At 39.0% G+C, this 21,101-nt stretch overlaps 2 protein-coding genes across 3 annotated transcripts in view; one reads left to right on the top strand and one right to left on the bottom strand.

The window, feature by feature from the left end:
• prkar1b (protein kinase, cAMP-dependent, regulatory, type I, beta) overlaps positions 1-21,101 on the bottom strand; it is a 64,971-nt gene that overhangs the window by 43,673 nt on the left and 197 nt on the right. Inside the window, exons 2-4 of one of the 2 annotated variants that reach the window (XM_077213609.1) lie at positions 20,383-20,570; positions 14,643-14,813; positions 12,075-12,166 (exon numbers count right to left, since the gene is read on the bottom strand). In XM_077213609.1, coding sequence (XP_077069724.1) covers positions 12,075-12,166; positions 14,643-14,813; positions 20,383-20,556 — 437 coding nt within the window. In that variant the 5' untranslated portion in view covers positions 20,557-20,570. The remainder of the gene's footprint in view (positions 1-12,074; positions 12,167-14,642; positions 14,814-20,382; positions 20,571-21,101) is intronic. The other variant, XM_077213610.1, reaches the window with a different exon arrangement.
• dnaaf5 (dynein axonemal assembly factor 5) overlaps positions 18,067-21,101 on the top strand; it is a 33,731-nt gene continuing 30,696 nt past the window's right edge. The window contains exon 1 of the mRNA XM_077213598.1: positions 18,067-18,369. Within this exon, the coding sequence (XP_077069713.1) occupies positions 18,295-18,369 (75 nt within the window). The 5' untranslated portion in view covers positions 18,067-18,294. The remainder of the gene's footprint in view (positions 18,370-21,101) is intronic.

The raw sequence follows: 21,101 nt of genomic DNA on the forward strand, positions 1-21,101 counted from the left end.
GCGATTGACCTCATTAGCAGAAACTCCCTTTGTAACAGCACAAAGCTATGCTAAATATTGACCACACACAGACTCGCACTTTACAACAGCACTAGTAACACTCGCGGGGTAAAACTGCCACAGCAATTCTGCACGGGAAGAAAGACTAGTGAAACTTCCAGCTGGGGACAGCCTTCACTGCACTAACACAAACATACATACACACACTTGCTGCATAACTGCCCAGACAAACATCCTCGGGCCAAGTCAGTTAAGGCTATTCATTAGCCAGCCACTTTTCCTCCTTCCTGGTGAGAGTGTGTGTTTGTACGAGTGCGATTACGACATCGCTGCTGCCAGAGCAAACACACCTGTGTGGAAGCTGTCAAGTGCCTCCCAAAAGCGGCCCACATCACAGCCAAACATCGCAGCTTCCTGTAGGCCAGAGTTTAACAGCTCACAACAACATAACAGCTTCAAATTATACGGTGTTGATAACCGTACAGCACTGGTATATAACGTCATGCGCTCATTTTCTCCGCTCTGCTGTCTGGCACTGCATGAACCGGTCCGATTGTGGATCATCTTGAGTCACGGACATCTGAATTGGACAAACAGCATCTCTTACAGGATGGACAGTGTAACTGCAGGGGTCTCATGGGTATTGTGTTGTGGTCTTCTGTTCTTTCCAGCAGGGTTCAGATTGGCAGACAGTTTACAGTACACTACTGATAAAAAGTTTTTTTTTTTTTTAAGTGACAGTAAAGACATTTATACTGTTTCAAAAATATTTCTAATTCAAATAAATGCTGTTTTTTTAACTTTCTATTCATTAAAGAATCCTGAAGAAAAAGAAGGGAAAAAAAATCACAGTTTCCACAAAACTATTAAGCAGCATGACTGTTTTCAACATTGATAATAATCAGAAATGTTTCTTGATCATCAAATCATCATAGAATGATTTCTGAAGGATCATGTGACACTGAAGACTGGAGTAATGATGCTGAAAATTCAGCTTTGATCAGAGGAATAAATTAAATTTTAAATATATTAAAAAAGACAAATTAGTAAAACAAATGAATACAGCCTCATTGAATATAAGAGACTTCTTTCAATAACATTAAAAAATCGTATGACCACAAAATTTTGAACGGTAGTGTAATTTGAAATTAATTTAATTCGGATCACTTGCATCAGCAATAGTCAGACTATCAATATTATGCTCCCATAGAAACCCTAATTCTAATATATTAAACTTTGGGTGTGCTACGTGTCATTAAAAGCAATCAGGTTTTTGCTTGGTTGATGACAAAACAGTCAAAAATAGCAAGCAACCAATCAAAACACCCCAGAAACTTCATAGCAACATGCTAAAATCACTCAAAATGCCTTCACAACTGCATAGCAACACCCTGGCAACAGCCCAACATGAAGAATCACTCCTCAGCTAAATCTGAACAGCACTGTTACTGTTAACTAAAACTTTCAAAACTGAAATAAATCAGAAAAAAATTATATAAATATTAGATTCAACGTAAGTGTATGTATTTTAGTTATTCAGGTTTTTTTAAGTTTAAAGGGTTAGTTCACCCAAAAATGAAAATTAAGTCATTAATTACTCACCCCCATGCTGTACCAACCCCGTAAGACCTTCGATCATCTTCGGAACACAAATGAAGATATTTTTGATTAAATCTGAGAGGTGGATCACTGCTACATAGGCTGCCAGAGGGAATGAAACTTGACGGCCCAGAAGGTCATTAAAGAACATGTTTAAATAATCCATGTGCCTACAGTGGCTCAACTATAAGTTTATCAAGCGACGAGACTACTTTTTTCCCGAAAAAAAAAACATAATAACGACTTTATTCGACTATTCCTTTTCATTCCTTGTGGGCCTGAGACGAGAGTTCAAGAGATTTCCACGACGCATGCGCGAGAACTGAACAAGAAGTATTAGAAGAAGAACGTCCTCTTCTCAGTTCTCGCGCATGCGTCGTGGAAATCTCTTGAACTCTCGTCTCAGGCCCACAAGGAAGAAAAGGAATAGTCGAATAAAGTCGTTATTATGTTTTTTTTTTCGGGAAAAAAGTATTCTCGTCGCTTGATAAACTTATAGTTGAGCCACTGTAGGCACATGGAATATTTAAACATTTTCTTTAATGACTTTCTGGGCCGTCAAGTTTCATTCCCTCTGGCAGCCTATGTAGAAGTGATCCACCTCTCAGATTTAATCAAAAATATCTTCATTTGTGTTCCGAAGATGAACGAAGGTCTTACGGGGTTGGTACAGCATGGGGGTGAGTAATTAATGACTTAATTTTCATTTTTGGGTGAACTAACCCTTTAAGTATTAAAATGACTAAAAATGTAAATGAAAACTGAATATGTAAAAATATAAACTCTATAGCATATAATAATGCTAAGATAACACTAGCTTTATAACAATTATCTGATTCAAATTACTAGAAAAATTCAATTCTGCTAAATGCACTACATTAGTAATTAAAGGCCTCATCAAATGAGCTAAAATATTTAAAACACGCGCACAAGGAAAGAGGGAAGTTTGTGAATTAATGTAATTTATATAGCGTTCAGTATAATTCTGCAGGCTTAGATGCCATGCATAATGAAAATGTTGTTTAATAATGAGCCTATGATTAATGCCTAGACCTCATACGTTCACAAAGAGCCCATCTTATAAACAGTTTATCTCTCACTCTTCTGAAGAGTGCATCATTTGAGCAGAGCCAACTGGTGTTGGAGCGTTTGAGAGATTATGAGGAAGATTTAAGTGTCAAAGGTGTCCTCCATTAGCCTGAGCTCTGAAACCGTGATTTGGGTTCATCCGATACAGCCGCAGTGTTACATCACCCGCAACTTCCTCAGCACCCCATTCCCTTCGCCTAAAACAAGACTGGGTCAAAATAAACTTGCCTTAAAAGTCATCGGCTGCGTGTGTGGCCTATCAGATAGTCTATGCGTTATTTAAAAAAACACTTAAAACCAACCGGTTGATGATCAGGACGTCTCACTACAGTTTTTCCTTGCAATGAACATATGCTGTGAGAGACGAGATCAGATACAGAAATGACGTTTAATGCCAAGAGCTTCGCTGAGAAGTTCATTAATGATCTGATGCACTTTGTTGTTTCCAAAGATGTTCACTGTCCATCAGCACTGGGATATGAGAGCAAAGGGCAGAGGCTGCTGGGTCAAGGGTCAAGGGTCAAAGGCCAGAAGGGTCCTTACTCGCTGCTTAATTGGTGGATTACCCCAGCTGCATGCTCTACTTTATGTGAATGCAAGGACACACACACACATTAAAGAAACTAGCACTGGATTAACTAAATCTGTGTGAGGAGGAAAAAGCATTTAACAGTTTTCACTAATAGGTATATAATAACTTTATAATAACAGTTTTCCTACTTTGAATATATATTAAATTGCAATTTATTCCTGTGATGCAAAGCTGAATTTTCAGCATCATTACTCCAGTCTTCCGTGTCACATGATATTGATATATATTCTAATATTGATTTGAGAAACATTTCCTCTTATCATCAATGTTGAAAACAGCTGCGCTGCTCAATATTTTTGTGGAAAATGTGAAACATTTATTTCAGGATTCTTTGCTTGATAGGATTTTAATTGAACAGCATTTATTTGAAATAAAATGCTGTGTTTACAGTCACGTCTGACCAATTTAATGCATTTTTGCTGAATAAAAGTATATTAATTTCTTTCGAAAAAATAATACTGATCCCAAACTTTTGAACGGTACTGTAATTTCCATTCATGGAGCAAGGAAGTGAATCAGCCCACTTACTTTCACAGTGTCACATTCTGACCTGTGCATTTGTGCTCCAGACTGTCCGTCTGCGCTGTAGAGTGACTGCGCTCATGGTTGAGTGTCGACTAATACCAGAACTTCATTGAAAATCCAACACCATCCATGTGCTCAGGCAGGTTGCAGCATGCAGTTTTATGCAGTGATTTGAAGGCTACAGCTAGATAAATCAAAGTAATCCCTATAATTCTGCCACGGAGAGGAAAAATCTTTGGTCATATATAATGGAAACCTTTAGTTATCATTTGGTAATTTATTGCTGCTACAAAATGCAATTATTAGAATGAGCTCAAGTACTGACAAGGCCACAAAAATATAATAACTGCATCTCTTTTAAAAGGGGCTGAAGAAATATAGATCCACGTGTTCATACGATTCCCAGCCAAATTTAATGAGCAACATATTATTGTTGTGCTTGTTTAACTTTTGTGTTAACTCTTAGTGTTTATTTTAGCTATGGACAAAATACCTCAAATTGTGCTTTCTAAGTGCCAATCAGCAGAAGGGGGCGTGTCCACTCATGATGGGGGAGAGGAGAGAGAGTGAGCCAATCAGCAGTAGGGGGCATGTCCACTCATGATGGGAGAGGAGAGAGTGAGCCAATCAGCAGTAGGGGGCGTGTCCACTCGTGATGGGAGAGGAGAGAGTGAGCCAATCAGCAGTAGGGGGCGTGTCCACTCATGATGGCGAGGAGAGAGAGTGGGCCAATCAGCAGTAGGGGGCATGTCCACTCATGATGGGAAGAAGAAAGTGAGCCAATCAGCAGTAGGGGGCGTGTCCACTCATGATGGGAGAGGAGAGAGTGAGCCAATCAGCAGTAGGGGGTGTGTCCACTCATGATGGGAGAGGAAGGTTGAGACAATAAGCAGTAGGGGGCGTGTCCACTCATGATGGGGGAGAAGTGAGCCAATCAGCAGTAGGGGGCGTGTCCACTCATGATGGGAGAGGAGAGAGTGACCCAATCAGCAGTAGGGGGCGTGTCCACTCATGATGGGAGAGGAGAGAGTGACCCAATCAGCAGTAGGGGGCGTGTCCACTCATGATGGGAGAGGAGAGAGTGACCCAATCAGCAGTAGGGGGCGTGTCCACTCATGATGGGAGAGGAAGGGTGAGCCAATCAGCAGTAGGGGGCGTGTCCACTCATGATGGGAGAGGAGAGAGTGAGCCAATCAGCAGTAGGGGCATGTCCACTCATGATGGGAGAGGAAAGGTGAGACAATAAGCAGTAGGGGCGTGTCCAATCATGATGGGAGAGGAGAGAGTGAGCCAATCAGCAGTAGGGGGCGTGTCCACTCATGATGGGAGAGGAAAGGTGAGACAATAAGCAGTAGGGGCGTGTCCACTCATGATGGCGAGGAGAGAGAGTGAGCCAATCAGCAGTAGGAGGCGTGTCCACTCATGATGGGGGAGATTAAATTGAGCCAATCAGCAGTAGGGGGCGTGTCCACTCATGATGGGAGAGGAGAGAGTGAGCCAATCAGCAGTAGGGTGTGTGTCCACTCATGATGGGAGAGGAGAGAGTGAGCCAATCAGCAGTAGGAGGCGTGTCCACTCATGATGGGGGAGAAGAAAGTGAGCCAATCAGCAGTAGGGGGCGTGTACACTCATGATGGGGGAGGAGAGAGTGAGCCAATCAGCAGTAGGGGGTGTGTCCACTCATGATGGGAGAGGAGAGAGTGAGCCAATCAGCAGTAGGGGGCGTGTCCACTCATGATGGCGAGGAGAGAGAGTGGGCCAATCAGCAGTAGGGGGCATGTCCACTCATGATGGGAGAGGAGAGAGTGAGCCAATCAGCAGTAGGAGGCGTGTCCACTCATGATGGGGGAGAAGAAAGTGAGCCAATCAGCAGTAGGGGGCGTGTACACTCATGATGGGGGAGAAGAAAGTGAGCCAATCAGCAGTAAGGGGCGTGTCCACTCATGATGTGAGAGGAGAGAGTGAGCCAATCAGCAGTAGGGGGTGTGTCCACTCATGATGGGAGAGGAGAGAGTGAGCCAATCAGCAGTAGGAGGCGTGTCCACTCATGATGGGGGAGAAGAAAGTGAGCCAATCAGCAGTAAAGGGGCCGTGTCCACTCATGATGGGAGAGGAGAGAGTGAGCCAATCAGCAGTAGGGGGCATGTCCAATAATGATGGCCAGGAGAGAGAGTGAGCCAATCAGCAGTAGGGGGCGTGTCCACTCATGATGGGAGAGGAGAGAGTGAGCCAATCAGCAGTAGGGGGCGTGTCCAATAATGATGGCTAGGAGAGAGAGTGAGCCAATAAGCAGTAGGGGCCTGTCCGCACATTGATGTGATTTGTAACAAGGTAGTTTGTGACGTCAGAAACACCAGCGATTTCAAACCGTGTTTTTGAGATTGTCTTTGGTTCACTGCAGTTTTAAGAAGAAAATACTCAGCAATCGTGTTGACTTATGAATTTGCACATGGTTTGTCTTTTAGCATATTAAAAACGCCACATAGACATTTAAAAAACTTTAAAAACTGGATTTTAACCATAGGGGGTCTTTAACCCTTTCACACGTACGATCACACCGGTGTGATCAGTCTTGGCTGGTCCCTGTAGCGTACGATCACACCGGTGTGATTAGAACGGTCAGTGCATCACGTGATCAACTTCTAAATTCAAACGTGCTTTCGCGCGTTGACTGGCGCTGAGCCAGAGACAGACGCACTCAGTGCTGTCATATATCACAACTATTGAGTGTTTTCAACCACATAATGTTTATTTTAGGTTTCAGACACTTAAATACACATAATTACTAGCAAAACAATGATTTTGAGTTTTTAAAAAACACACTGATGTCTATGGAAGCGGCAATAATTCTTCTTCCTTTCCATTATAATAAGACAACACTTTTATTCATATCAGATGCACATTGTGTAAGTAGCTTTACATTTTATCCTATTCTTCTCCCAGTTCACCGGCCACTTTCATGTATTTCGTGAGAAGTGGAGGAATTGACGTGTTGTAAATCCAACAGATCCGATTCTCTGAACTGTGAAACAAACTAACATGGCGCCGCCCATTGCGCATACAGCTCAACTAACGCGATCGTTATAAAGGTGTTTAAACAACAAAACACATCCACTTGCACATATTTGACAATCGGAATATCAGTGTTTCATGCTATAGCTAATACATTTGTGTATATTTTTAATAAAAAAGGAAAAATTACATAAAAGCAGATCATCATTCATTCAGCGCTGTGTTGTAGTTGCGCTGTGCCACGTGACAAGCAATGACGCGTCACCATGGAAACATTAAAGTGACATGTTCTAAATAACGGTCGCCTTGAAAAACTCACGCTGGGGGGTCAGTTAGAATATTTTAAACTTACGTGTGAAAGGGTTAAGAAGGTTTATGGATTAGTTTATTGCTTTTTATGAATTTGAAAAATCACATTGGTTTGGTAGCATTAAAAAAAATTATTCAAACTAGGAATAAATTCTACACAGAAAGCAAGCAAAGAATGTTCCACATCACTAAAGTGGTCCATCTAACTAACGTGCACATGTGCTGACAGACTTGAGATTCTCTAGAGACAGATCCAACCATCCAGTGAAGAACGCTAACAAATTACTCACACTTCACTCAGTGTGGAAAGAGACAGCTTAAACAGCCAAACGGTTCTCTTTGCTTAATCGTTCCATTCCGTGCCGATCCGGCCCAGCCAGCACGGATATAGCTTAATTTTCCACTTTGAGCCTGATAACGGAGCTTTTTTGAATGTAATAGAAATTTGTCGGTTGTTGCCTTGGTAGTGCAAGAGTTTAAAGACGGTATGAGATCTAAATAGCGAGCGTGTTATGGAGGATGATCAGCAATTTCTTTTAATTTTATTATTAACTTGTGCTTACCGTTCTAAAAAAAATTCGGCAAGATGGTGAAAAAGCAGCTTTTGGCTAAATAAAAAAACAACAACAGTTTTTTTTGTTGACAATTCTACCTAATCCACCTTTCTTTTTCGACTTGGACCGCATTAGAAACTCAATAGCCACACTAGCTAGCATTACAAAAGCGTGACTGTCTACTTTAAAGGTCATTTTTAATAGTACTGTCTGGTCTGCAGGTGCGTGAAACAGCTGTTCCCCACAATCACAGTGTGAAGTTTATATCAGATATGAGCAGGAAACCAGATAGCCATTATGCTAAGAGCAGGTTAACATTATAAAGGGGAGCTGAACAGATGTGTTTGGACACGATAAAGCTACTCTGAGTTATCAGCAGATATTTATCCTCCATCAAAACAGTTTAAAATCAAACTAACCATGCTTTTAAATTTATTTAGCCGCATTATGTTACCCGTAGCATGGCGCTATAATGATGTTATACAAAAGAAAACATTATTTATATAGCAAACAATAAGAGGCCATGCTAATCTCCATAGGCTTATCTGTCTAATTCTTGCAAGTATGACGTACATGCACACACACTGATTTATTTCATGTACAGTACGTGCAGAAATGTGTGCATGCAAAACCACAACACAACTTCTGTTCTAAAGGAATTTAAAAATAGATGGACAATCTCTGTACATACAGTAGCTACTCAGTTCAGTGGTTCATTGCTGCTCAAGCACTCGTTACTGCTGATTACAGGCATTGTGCTTTTTTTAATTAGAACACAATGCTCTGTTGTTTGAGATGCTGCAGGGCCCCTGAGGCGAGAGACAGAGAGAGAGAGAGAGAGTTGGGGGCATAGACAGGATGGTGTTCAAATCAAGCAATGAAGAGTAGGTTCGAATCCGAGTATCATTCCTTTTTTGATTTAATATTGAAAGTAGAAAAATGAGAAAACAGCTTGAATATTCGATTTCTACACGCAGGCGGGAATGAAACACTCCTTTCCTCTGATTTGTCAGCCGAAGATCAAACTGTTCCGTCATTAATTCTTCCTCAGTTAGAAAAATATAGTTTTTTTGCATTCTAATAGTATATTTTTTAACTTTTACACCCAAATTCTTGCAGGAGTGCAACTCGATTGCAATTTAGCCGTGTCGATTAACCGGCAAAATACTGGAAGTGGCGCATTCCACGGCCAAGAATCCATGAACCGCATTATTAGACCATTTTCTAAGGCTGCACGATATATTAAAGCCATTTAAAATCAAAATGTAGCATAGTGCTATTGTGAGATCGCAAGGGCTGCGATTCAATTAAATAAGTATATGCGCTGCAGGTTTCAGAGTGAAGCACAGCGCTTTGTCATTTGTCAAATGTTTTATCCGATAAGAAAACTTTGAAGAAACACATTTACAGAATGGTAAATGCAACAGTGGCTGTAGCATTTCTATCATAAAGAAGTGGCAAATTATTAAATAAGAAGTGGACAGTTTTATTTAAATGTCATTTGGCCAATATTAATCATGCTGTAAAGTTTAACAACAAGAATCACCAGGCCATGTCGCCCTCACCAGGCATTTGTTAAAATATGTCATGTATATCAGTTGATTATGTTTATTATGTATATTACATGATTTATTTTAAAAGTCTTGTTCAATAAAACCATATTTCTTGCTTTTGATTCTTTATTCGAACCAATCATTATTGCCTCATTGTTTTTATATATGTATTTTATGCATTTTTAAAGGCTACTGTTCACTTTCTATTTTTATTATTATTATATTTCTATTTTTATTACCACAAAAATGTTATCCGATTACTCAATTACCAAAATAATCGTAAGTGACAGTTTGCTTTAGTGACAGTAATTTGAAGTTGTTTTTTTTAATTATCTTTATAACAAAAATTTAACAATGTTCCTCAGAATTACTTATTTTTGCACAATTATAATTGCTTTGTGTTTATAGTGAACAATACAATATTTCCATATTAAAAACAGAACTTCTTCAATGAAAATGCCCTTGAATTGAACACAGCATTACGATTAGTGGTACAAAACAAAACAAAAACAAAAACTCAAAAGAAAAATTGAAATCTTGGACAGTTTGACACCAGATATGCCAGCAAAACATGCAAAGACATATAAATGTATACGTGTAAAGCCTGAAATCTCTCCACACACAAAAAATCCCACAGAAGCGTAGACCTCTACAGTATAAAGCTCCTTAATACAATTTTCTCTTCACTGAAAGGACATCATGAAATAGATGACAAGATCCATTTTTGTGCAAGAACAATCTCATTCAGCTTACAAAACCAGCAAGCTTCTATTAACTACTTACATGTCTTTCATTGTGACCCGACTCCCAAGGTCAAGTTCAGCAACAGATTTCTTCCTGCATTCAATTTGCCACTAGTCTATTCCCATGCAACCATGAGGTAACTGCTTTTATTTGCCATGGCAACAAAACCACACTAGACAACAAATAATCTGTAGGGTGGGCCCTAGGGTGGGCTATGCCAACCACATGCCAGATACTCCCTTACAATATCTGCCATCTAGCTGTAATGTTTAACTTCAGGGGTAGTAACACATCCAGTGATCATAACAAGACGCTGTTACTGACTGCAGTATAATAATGTAAACAATGTATGGCATGTTCTACTATATATGGCCATTTGTGTGAACCCCTGCAAGAGCGAACAGGCAAATCTGTGCCAGTGGTGATGATGATGCTTACATTTGCAAAGTATATGAACCTAGGGCACCACTTTAGCTGGTGTACGCTGTTGCCTTTTGTGCTTACTGCACAGTGCACAAATTTGGGATTGTAGTAGCCTAGTGGCTATAGGTCAAGATAGGTCAAATGCATGAAAAAAAAGCATTACCATTCAAAACATTTTTAAAAGAAGACTCTTATGCTTACCCGGGCTGCATTTATTTGTAATATTGTGAAATATTATAAAAATTCCAAACAACTACAAATGTTATATATCCCTGTGATCAAAGCTGAATTTTCAGCATCTTTACTTAAGTCTTCAGTGTCACATGATCTCAGAAAACACAAAAAACGGAACCTAACTTCAGAGGCCGAGTAGAGAATTTTCTAACAAACCGCTTTCAGAGTTTTTGAGAAATGAGTGCAATGAGAAATGAAGAGACGGCAGTGTATATTATGTGTGTTTTTGACCTTTGATGCATGGAAATTTATTGTAGAAGACCTAAAATCAGGAACCTTTAAAATACCATAATAGGGGTGAAAGTAATACTTTCATAAAAGAAAAATCATACTGACCTTGAAAATCTTCTATTATTTCTAATTAAAGTCTTTATTTGTTCTAGATAAAGTGTTTCACTGCAAGCGTAGAGAACTGCAGACCTTTTCATGGTGCATTATCACGGTGTGCATCTGCAGCATGTCAGACTAAAATGAAATAACCCTGAAATAATGTCATTTTCCTGTTATTTATCAGATACTGCAGTCATAATCTGCTGCACCTCGGTATGGCCACGTCAAGCAAGTCGCTTTGACAGCAACACAGACACACATGCAGATTATTGGACATTGTGCTATTCCGTCACTAGGAGCGAATATTTAATAACCATGGAAACAATGTTAATGATCTCCACAAATCTGAGTCAGAAATATAAAGTGTGTTCTGGAGCTTTCCGAAGAAAAAATACAACATATGCCTTAAAGTCTTAAGATAATGTGTAATATAATCAGTCTTTTCCAGCCTATAATTCTGAGAAATAGTGACTGTAATATATTCACAACAGCAAAAAAAAAAAAAAATCATCTGCAGCTCCTGGCAAGAAAGCCTGATAATAAGTGTGGTGAATTTCCAGCTGAGTGCTGGATGTTTTGGGGAGTTTCGTGTGTTCTCATAGAGGGTTTAAAAGCAGAAAGCTGAGAGTTTGTTCCCTTCATGGTGGATCTGTATGCATAATGGATTCTCCTCAGCAGTGAAACTGTATTCCGTGCACAAAGACGAAGCAACCTGAGCGAAATTCCTGGTAGGCTGGGAGAGGCGTTTTAATTCTCGTTGTTTAGGGTTTGTGACATCTCCCCGACTCAAAAGCCAACAATCCACGCAACACAATTTCCCCACACCCACATTAAAACACACTTTCCACCACTGTCAGACACAATGCCTTGTTTTATTTCGACGCAAGTTGCCATGGTGACGAGAGCAACAGAGCGAATACAGTGGCTACTCACAAGCCCCTCTGACACGACTCACACCCTCACCCCGCTAAACGCACACAAGACCGGTGCTGACAACCAGAAACCAGCTGGAAACAACATGACCCGATTCATAAGAAAGACTTCATAATACGGAATATAGTGCGACTTATAATACCTGACAACAAACTACCTGAGACGACGAGCATTTACCTTCTCTCGTTGTCATCTAGGTGGGCAAACAGCACGTTCTTAGAGATGGCTTTGGCCAGGGCGGTCATTGTCTTGTAGTCCTTTGGAATGACCTATAACCAAAGAAAACAATGAGTTACTAGGTTTTCCTGGCATTTTGAAGTTATAATATGTATCAAAATAATATCTAACTACATGTGCGTATTTTTACCAGAAAATGTGAGCCCAACCTCAAGTCTCTATGATATTCTGATCACCTTTTCACCCGTTTCATCACACACACGGCAAAAATTTAACTCTGAATTAATATTACACCTCTTCTCAACAATGCCCATGATTTGAGGATTCATTCACGTTCATACTGTAGCACAAATGATGCGGGACGTGTTATGTACCGATGTTTAGTACTTAGGGTTTGTGGTAATTAAAGGGGTCATGGCATGGATTTTTATTTTCATTTGAATGTGTTCTTTGAGGTTTACCTATAATGTTAATAAAGTCAGCTAATGTCACTGCATAGGAAACAGTATCAACACCCACTCGCTATTGCATCCGAGTAAATGTTTTAAAAACATTATCCATATAAAACACATTTACAGACAACGCATTATGAAATCGTTTACTTACGGTTTGTGCAGTTGCTGTCAGATATAATACACTTTCAACAAAAGTTTCTTTGCAAACTCTCTGTGCCTTGTTTACAAAACAAAATGCAACAAACAAACATATCGTCGCTGTCCGATGAAAACCGCGTATGTCCATTTTGCCGATTTTGAGATTTTTCGACGGATAGAATGTCCAGGTTCATTTCCGTATACAGTATGCTTCACATTATCTAAATGACCAATGAAAAGTTGTGAAATCATGTCATCTGATTTTCACGTATATCCATTTGGTGTCACAGCTGTCAATCACGCCGCGTATCTCCCACCCTGTGGAGGCTTCTCGCCGGTCTCGTGAAGTTTCATCTTAAGCGTCTCTGGAAGCTCAGCATTGGATAGCCGAATAACACTGTGAGGTAAAGTATCAGCAAACGTTTGTTTTTGACAACTGCTCACAAGTTTATTATATATTCACAAAATTACAGTAGGACTGTGCAAACAAAGTATCAGTCTAGCATTGCCATGTCAGTGTATTGATTCATTGTCCCTTCATAGTTTGCAAGAGACATTTAATAAACTGAGTGTATTTAATAAACTGAGACGTAGGCTATTTAATAAACTGAGCGTAGCCTATTCATCTGTCAATATGAAACGCGACTTCGTCATTCTAATTAATGATCGGAAGAACACGTATCGACCACTGTTACTGTAAAATATGCACGTATGTCCATTTAAACTCGATTTTGGTCGAATGTGGATTATATCATTACACTGGCAAGAATATGGTTACATTTAAAGATGCCGTAACAAGTATGCAACGCTACGTTCAACTGCTTTTGAAATTAAGGTGTTTTTTTCACTTCCTGAAAAGTAACCGTTTTGGACATACGCGAGTTTCATCGGACAGCGACGATATGATCCTCCGACACGATTAGTTAATATAGAGATGCAAATGAGCTGTTTAAAAGCATGTTTTTGATGCGACGCTCACATCCAGTGAAGGCAAGTGTCATGATGTATAACTATTTGTTGACGTCTTGCTCTGGAGGCAGGCATTTGCAAATGCTCAAATGGCCATGTGATGTCAGATCCCGCAATATCAAAACAAGCCGTTTATGGAGCTTGATTAAATAAATGCTTTGTTTATAATGAGGAGAACGTTTTAAGCTATGACACTTACAGGATGTTTTAATGGTACAAAGACCTCTTATATGTCAAAAGATCAAGGCAAATTTGATTTATCATGTCATGAACCCTTTAGTTATCATTGTGCCTTATCAAATTTTTAAAATCAGAATTTACAATCAAAATCAGTCTATTATCATCAAATAAAACTATTCCAAATCATTTTTGTAAATTGAAATAAAGCTGAAATAAAATATATAATAAATATAATTATTAAAAGAAAAACTTAATCCTAAAATAACTTGCCTTAGGAAATAACTGAAATAAATAATATTAAGTACTAAAATAAAATAAAATAAAATAAATTAAAGCTAAATAGAAATATATAAAATAAAAGCAAGTTCAAAATAATAAATACTATAATAGAATATAAATAACACAAAAATAACACCGGTGCTTAATTACGTTCACAGCAAATGTTCCTGGTGTTATTGTGCAAAATTCAGTGAATGTACTCTAAAGAAAAAACATATTCATAGCACATTTCGACTTGTTTTCTGCTTACATAATTAAGGTGGGACAGAAAAGGAAAACAACCAATAATATCAGAGTAATATTTCCATCTAATCAAATAAAATCCACGTCGCATCCTGTATTATTTCCAACTGAATATTCCATTTCACGCAAAAAAAACACATTATAGAAGTCAAATGTATGGTTAATGCCAATTTTTATCATCTATAATGAAAAAAAGTATCTAATGTGAAGACGACGTGATATTGAATCTGGTTTAGTACTAAGGGGAAGAATCCAAAACAGGATGTTTGAAAATAATGCAAATTTAACTGGAATTTTTATGAACCTTTCTGACGTAGCTGACGGCATCCTCCTCCGTGTAGACTTCAGCACTGACCCCACCTCTCCGGCGCCTGGCCTTCACCACGGGGTTCGGAGGAGGAGGAGACACTTCATCATCGTGAGAGTCTGACTGCGAGTTGGACTTCTGGCGGGCCATGATCTGCTTGCATTCTTCCTGTGGAGAGAGGAAGTAAATGATATGATTAGACATCCATTTGAAAACAATCGAATTAATTGTAACCATCTAATGAAGTGCTGGATTTTTCATCCTCATTACACAGGACACGCAAAAACCTGCGCAAACAGCAGAGGGTAAAGCTACAATTAAAAATAACGATTACAGATAATAAAATCTAAAGCATCTAAAAGACTGAAACCTACTGTGAGCACAGACAGCCGACACAACAGCACTGAGATTTCACTGGCAGAGCGAGAGAGAGACAGTGAAACATTCCCGTATGAAAGAGGGAAGAACAATAAAGCTGCATGCCACAGCACAAATGATGTGTGTGTCCATGAGACAACTAGTCAGAGAGTCTACACACAGTCTTACGGTACATTACTGCATATGGGGTGAACATACTATATATGATGAATATTCATATGTGTAAAATTTATTTTTATACACGTATAATACATGTATATGCAATATATACAAACACACATGCAAGAGTGTCAGTATTAATCCACATATTGATTTCTTACTAAATACATATTTAGCATAAAACCACATTCACAAGCCACTTCTTTATGTACACCTGTTCAACTGCTCGTTAATGGAAATATCTAATCAGTCAGTCACATGGAAGCAAATCAATGGGAATCCCAGCAAAAAACTGGGATTTCCATGCACAATCATCTTTAGGGTTTACAGAGAATGGTCTGAAGAAGAGAAAATAGCCAGTGTAGCGACGGCTCTGTGGGTGAAAATGCCTTGATGATGCCGGAGGTCAGAGGAGAATAACCAAACTGGTTTGAGCTGATAGAAAGGCAACAGTAACTCAAATAACCACTCGTTATAAACAATGTCTGCGAAAGAACGTCTATGAAAGATGTGTGAAAACACGTTGAACCTTGAAGCAGATGGGCTTATAAGATTTTCAGAATGTGAGAGACCACAAACATAAGAAATCATAGATTTAACCGATTTGTGCAGCAATGTGATCAGGAAAGCACAACACACACTAGATTCCTTTCACAAACAACAGAGTCCTGCCTGTGAACACGGGAGGTCTCGCAAAAGCTCTAGCATCAAACGTGACTCAAAAATTTGCAGGAGAAAAAATTAAAAAAGAAAATTGTTTAGATGAAGTCGTGGTGACGGTGTGAACATGGACTTTACATGTTACAGTGCGAGCTGGAGGAGAGTCTTCCATCAGCTCGCTTTCTGATTGGGTGTTGTTTCGTTTGGGTATTCGTGAGTTTGTCCTCCGGGTTCCCCCACACATTCGAGATTTGGGCGGCTCTGACGTTCTTCCGAGCAGATTCAGTCACTCTTACACACCTCACACCACAGGAAAATCGGATAAGATAATCTGCAGAACCATCAAGATAATCGGGGCGTTACCTAGGACTGTCGGAAGGGGAGAGATCGGCCCAAAATATCTTGTAATGTGTGTCTAGCATTAGAACAGAAAACTGAGGCTACAATTCGCACAGACTCACCAAACTTGGACAACAGACGATTGGACAAATGTTGCATGGACTGCTGTGACATTCAGATGGTCGGGTCAGAATTTAGCATAAACAACATGAAAGCATGGATCCGTCCTGCTTTGTATCAACGGTTCAGTCTGCTGCCGGTGTAATGGCGTGTGGGATATTTTATTGGCACACTTTGGACCCTTTAGTACCAACTGAATATTGCTTAGGCTAAACACCACAGCCTACCTAAGTATTGCTGCTGACCATGTAGTATAACACGCTAAATCACAAAGCTCCAATCATGCCAAACTGTTTTTTTGAACAATACAATGAGTTCACTTTACTCAATTGGCCTCCACATTCACCAAATCACAATCCAGTAGAGCACGTTTGGGATGTGGTGGCACGGGAGATTTACATCATGGATGTGCAGCCAACAAATCTGCAGCAACAGTGTGATGCTATCATGTCAATATGGACCAGAATCTCTAAGGAATGTATCCAGCACATTGTTGAATCAATGCCACAAAGAATTAAGCCAGTTCTGAAGGCAACAGCGAGGTCCAACCCGGTACTAGCAAGATGTACTACCTAACAAAGTGGCAGGTGAGTGTGTGTATAATATATTTAGCGTGTGTGTGACTATTATATGAGTGGTTTTAGTGCATTTTTATGTGGTTACTTACTTGCCTGAGTCACTCTCTACAACAAATTCTCTCTGGTATTCTAGCCTCTATAAATCTGATATCAGTCTGTTAATTTTACAATTAAAACTTTTACAGGATATAAAATATAGTGTTTGTAAAATAGCATAAACATCTGCCTCTGAAACATCCCAAGACACAAATACCAAAGTGAAGGCAGGCACAGATGCAAAGGAACAGCTGGGCACTTGTCACACACAAGTCCACACAAAACACACACACAAGCTCTCTCCAAAGCTTTAGACAGCCATCAGCAGGCCTGTCCATGAAATAACACATAAAGAGTCCAAATGTGCTCTGAAATCTGTGAAGCATTTATTTGAAATTGAAATCTTAACATTATATTTGTATTTACTGTCACTTTTGATTAATTTAACTGACTCAGATTTTATGATGAAGATGTATAAAAGTTTGGAACAACACGAAGGTGAGTAAATGATGACAGAATTAAAATTTTTGGGTGAATTTTATTTATTATTTATATGATTGACAAAAAAACTCCAGCTTTCTACAACTGGTACATGAGAAAAATACTACTTTTGTTAACTGGACAAGAGGTCACGTTATTGGTCGATGCCAATCTCAAGATGGACAAATATCAGCCTAGACGATCACGAAGAATCTTATATCATTAGAAGCTTTCATTTCTATTGATATTTAAAAGAAAAAGAAACGATTAAGGAAATCATGTCATCATTTGCTAGCCCTCATGTTGACTTGTGCCCTGCATGTCGATTTTAATCCGGCACAGTTTTCACACACTCATTCCCACACATAGGGTCAGGAGTGCGTATCCTTTAGCAACCCGTGGATTTTCATCTTTCTAAATGAACAGAAGGTGCCAGACAGAGAGAGGGAGAGTGTGAGTGATTAAAATTCATCTATGACTAAAATGAAAGTGGGTCAGTAAACATCGTTCACCCAGCAGCTCAAAACTACGATGACACTAAATAACCTCAAAAACACAAGCTATTGCTGAACATGCGTCATGAGAAGGCAAGGACAGTCGTTCTCTTGTTCTGAGTACAACATCAGCCCATCTGATCACGTCTTATGAATACACAATCCCATCGGCTGTTTGATGCTCTACCTAAACCAGCAGAAGCCCATTCCTAACAAAAGCCCAAGCCCCAAGCATCTGCGAGTATGAAAAAGCCTGTTGTTCCTGGAGACACGATCAAAGAAGATGTTGAGATGCTGCTGAGTGTGGATGCGGTTACTGGCACCTCCAGCTAAACGAATGACTGCTGTGACTTTCATAAGATCCGTGTAATCTAAGATCGGGCAACAACATCAAACAGCATCTGCATGCCTCCTAATTGTCTATTGAAGGGGAACGGGAATGTTGATGATTCCAGCTCTTTACACTACTACTTACATAAAGTAAGTACACTACACTACTGTTATTGGGGCCAATTAGGATTTTCTTTTTCTTTGTGAAATAAAGAAATTAAGCATTTTTCAGCAAGGAAGCATTAAATTGACCAAAACGGATGGTAAAAACTTTCATGATGTTAATGTTTCTTATTTTAAATAAATGCATAAATCCAGTTTCCTTTCCACGAAAATACTTAGCAGCACAACTTTTTCAACATTGATGATAATCAGAAATGTTTCTTGAGCATCAAATCATCTTATTATAATGATTTCTGAAGGATCATGTGACACTGAAGACTGGTGTAATAATGCTAATAAATCAGCTTTTAATCACATAAATTACATTTAAAACATATTCAAATAGAAAACAAAAATATGATTTTAATAATGCAGTCCATAAGAGGGCCTCAAGACGACTTAAAATAATTTAGGCTAATTTTAATTAATTTTAGAAGTGTGATTTCTACACCTGGAAAAGTCATATATATACATATATATATATATATATATATATATTAGTGGCTGTAATCTTCCAGTCGACTAGTCGATTAATTGGTCGATACGTTCTGGCTCGACTAAAATTCTGATTGGTCGACTTTTTGCCGACTTTTTTCAGTTATGCACTTTATTTCGTTTCTGCTCTCATCTTGATTTGGTTTGTTTAATAAATATTATTTTTTTATTAAAGTGGACGTGCCTTGTGTGTTTTAGAGTAAAAGCTTTAAATGAATAGTCTATTCGTGTCTCAGCCTCGAAGCTGAGCTCCTATGTTCAGCCTCGCTCCGTGCGAGGACATGCACAGAGCGGCTGAAATGATAGTGTCTGTCAATTATCATAACATTATGACAAAAACAATTGTCTAAATTATGTTGCATATATTCCTTAACAGTTCTTGTGGTGATATCACTAGTTGACATAGAACTATTTTCGGAAATCATAGGCTATATTGCGCAGGTGCACGTGATGCAACGCTGTCAGAGACGACAGACTCGAGTCTGTCATTTCAGTGCAAAATAATTAGGTCAAAAAACTATCTAATATACTGCAATAGCCTACAAGTTTATTATAATAAATATATAAATATGTTTATTTATAATTAATTTATGCGGACAAGGCTACCAAGTACTGCCAGCTATTAATCGTTTAGAAAAAACGTTAGAAAAAAAAACGTCCCACCCCCCAAATATATATTATATATATAAATTTCAATAAAAAATCTTAAAATGCCATGGGCATATAATGATTATATATATATTGTGTAGTTATACCAAGCTCTAAAATATTTAATCAGGTAGAAATTATGAGTAAAACATTTTTTTTTATTCTTATCCTCAAACTTTTGAATACTGTTGCCAACAATGAGATGCCTTGTAGTCAAATATGAGAGAATCAATGTAGATTGTACATACAAAGAAATTATGTAGTAGCTGTTAAACTATATAAGCCCCCAAAATCCAATATTTACACCTGCAAATTAACTTCATAGATTTTCCACAGATCCTGATAAAATGCAGTTGTCCATTTAATTCACACACTCCAGGAACAGATCAAATAAGCGTTAATAGAAACCAACGATTTCTCATTCCAAAACCTGCAATTAATTCTAAAAATAATTCATATCCTTTTTATTGTGGTGCACCTGTCAACAAATAAGACACATAAAGAACATCATCCTCACTATGAACGCTGACACAATGACAGTAAATGATCATGGATGTTTGAGGGAAGGCGAAGGCATTCATTAACTATGAATACACTAACATTGAATTCAGCCAGACTTTTTTCTAAAGCAATGTACAGTACGTTCATTAAAGGATCATCCCCCCGGAGCATCCTGAGGTTAAGTGCCAAGCCAAATGGGACAGCGATGATCTCAATAACTCTCCAGCTCCTGCTTTCCCAGCTCCATGGGAATGAAGCCACATCCGTTTTGATCCCCAACCATCACCCTCTCCGACGCAAATTCATAACTTACACAAATACATGACCAGCAGAGCAAACAGTGTAAGAGTAACGCACCTTCTCCAGCTTCTCGAAGTGTTCCCGCAGGAACTTCATAGGCCGCTCGGGCTTGGCGATGCACAGGTTGACGATGCACTCTTTGAGGATCTGCTGTATGTTGTGTTTCTGCACGAAAACCTCACAGCCTTTCAGACTTTCATCTTCTTCCAGATTGGAGGAGGAGGTGGCCATCTTATCTTCTATCTCTGCCGCAGGAGAAAAGAGCAGGAGGGGGGGCGAGGAGAGATATTCTTGCTTAAGTGTGTGTCTTATTCTCTCAAATAATAATGTTTGACTGTTGAGTGACTAGAAAAATCCACTGTATTCAATATGAATTTATGTAACTGTCAGTGTCAATCAACCTATCTATCTATAGATATGTTGTTTGACAGTTACATACCTGCATAGATAGATAGATAGATAGATAGATAGATAGATAGATAGATAGACTGAATCATAATGATGATATATAACGTTAACAGGCCATTCATAATGATGACATAGGCCATTCTTCTGCTAGATACACATTTACATTTCACTTCCGCCATTGATTCACATCAAACATCCACAAATCATCAGCAACTGAAGCATCAATCCTCCTATACGTTCACGAAACCGATACCGCATTCAGTCCTGCGTGAAACACGAAGCGTCGGTTTGTCGGCGGAGGCGCTCGAGCATCACTCTGTGATCACCTGTTTACGTTTTATCACAGCTTATTTGCTTCAGAATACAAA

Source organism: Siphateles boraxobius, unplaced genomic scaffold (assembly GCF_051911475.1).
Source record: "Siphateles boraxobius isolate OS27281-9 unplaced genomic scaffold, OSU_SipBor_1 66, whole genome shotgun sequence".
NCBI classification, from domain to species: domain Eukaryota; kingdom Metazoa; phylum Chordata; class Actinopteri; order Cypriniformes; family Leuciscidae; genus Siphateles; species Siphateles boraxobius.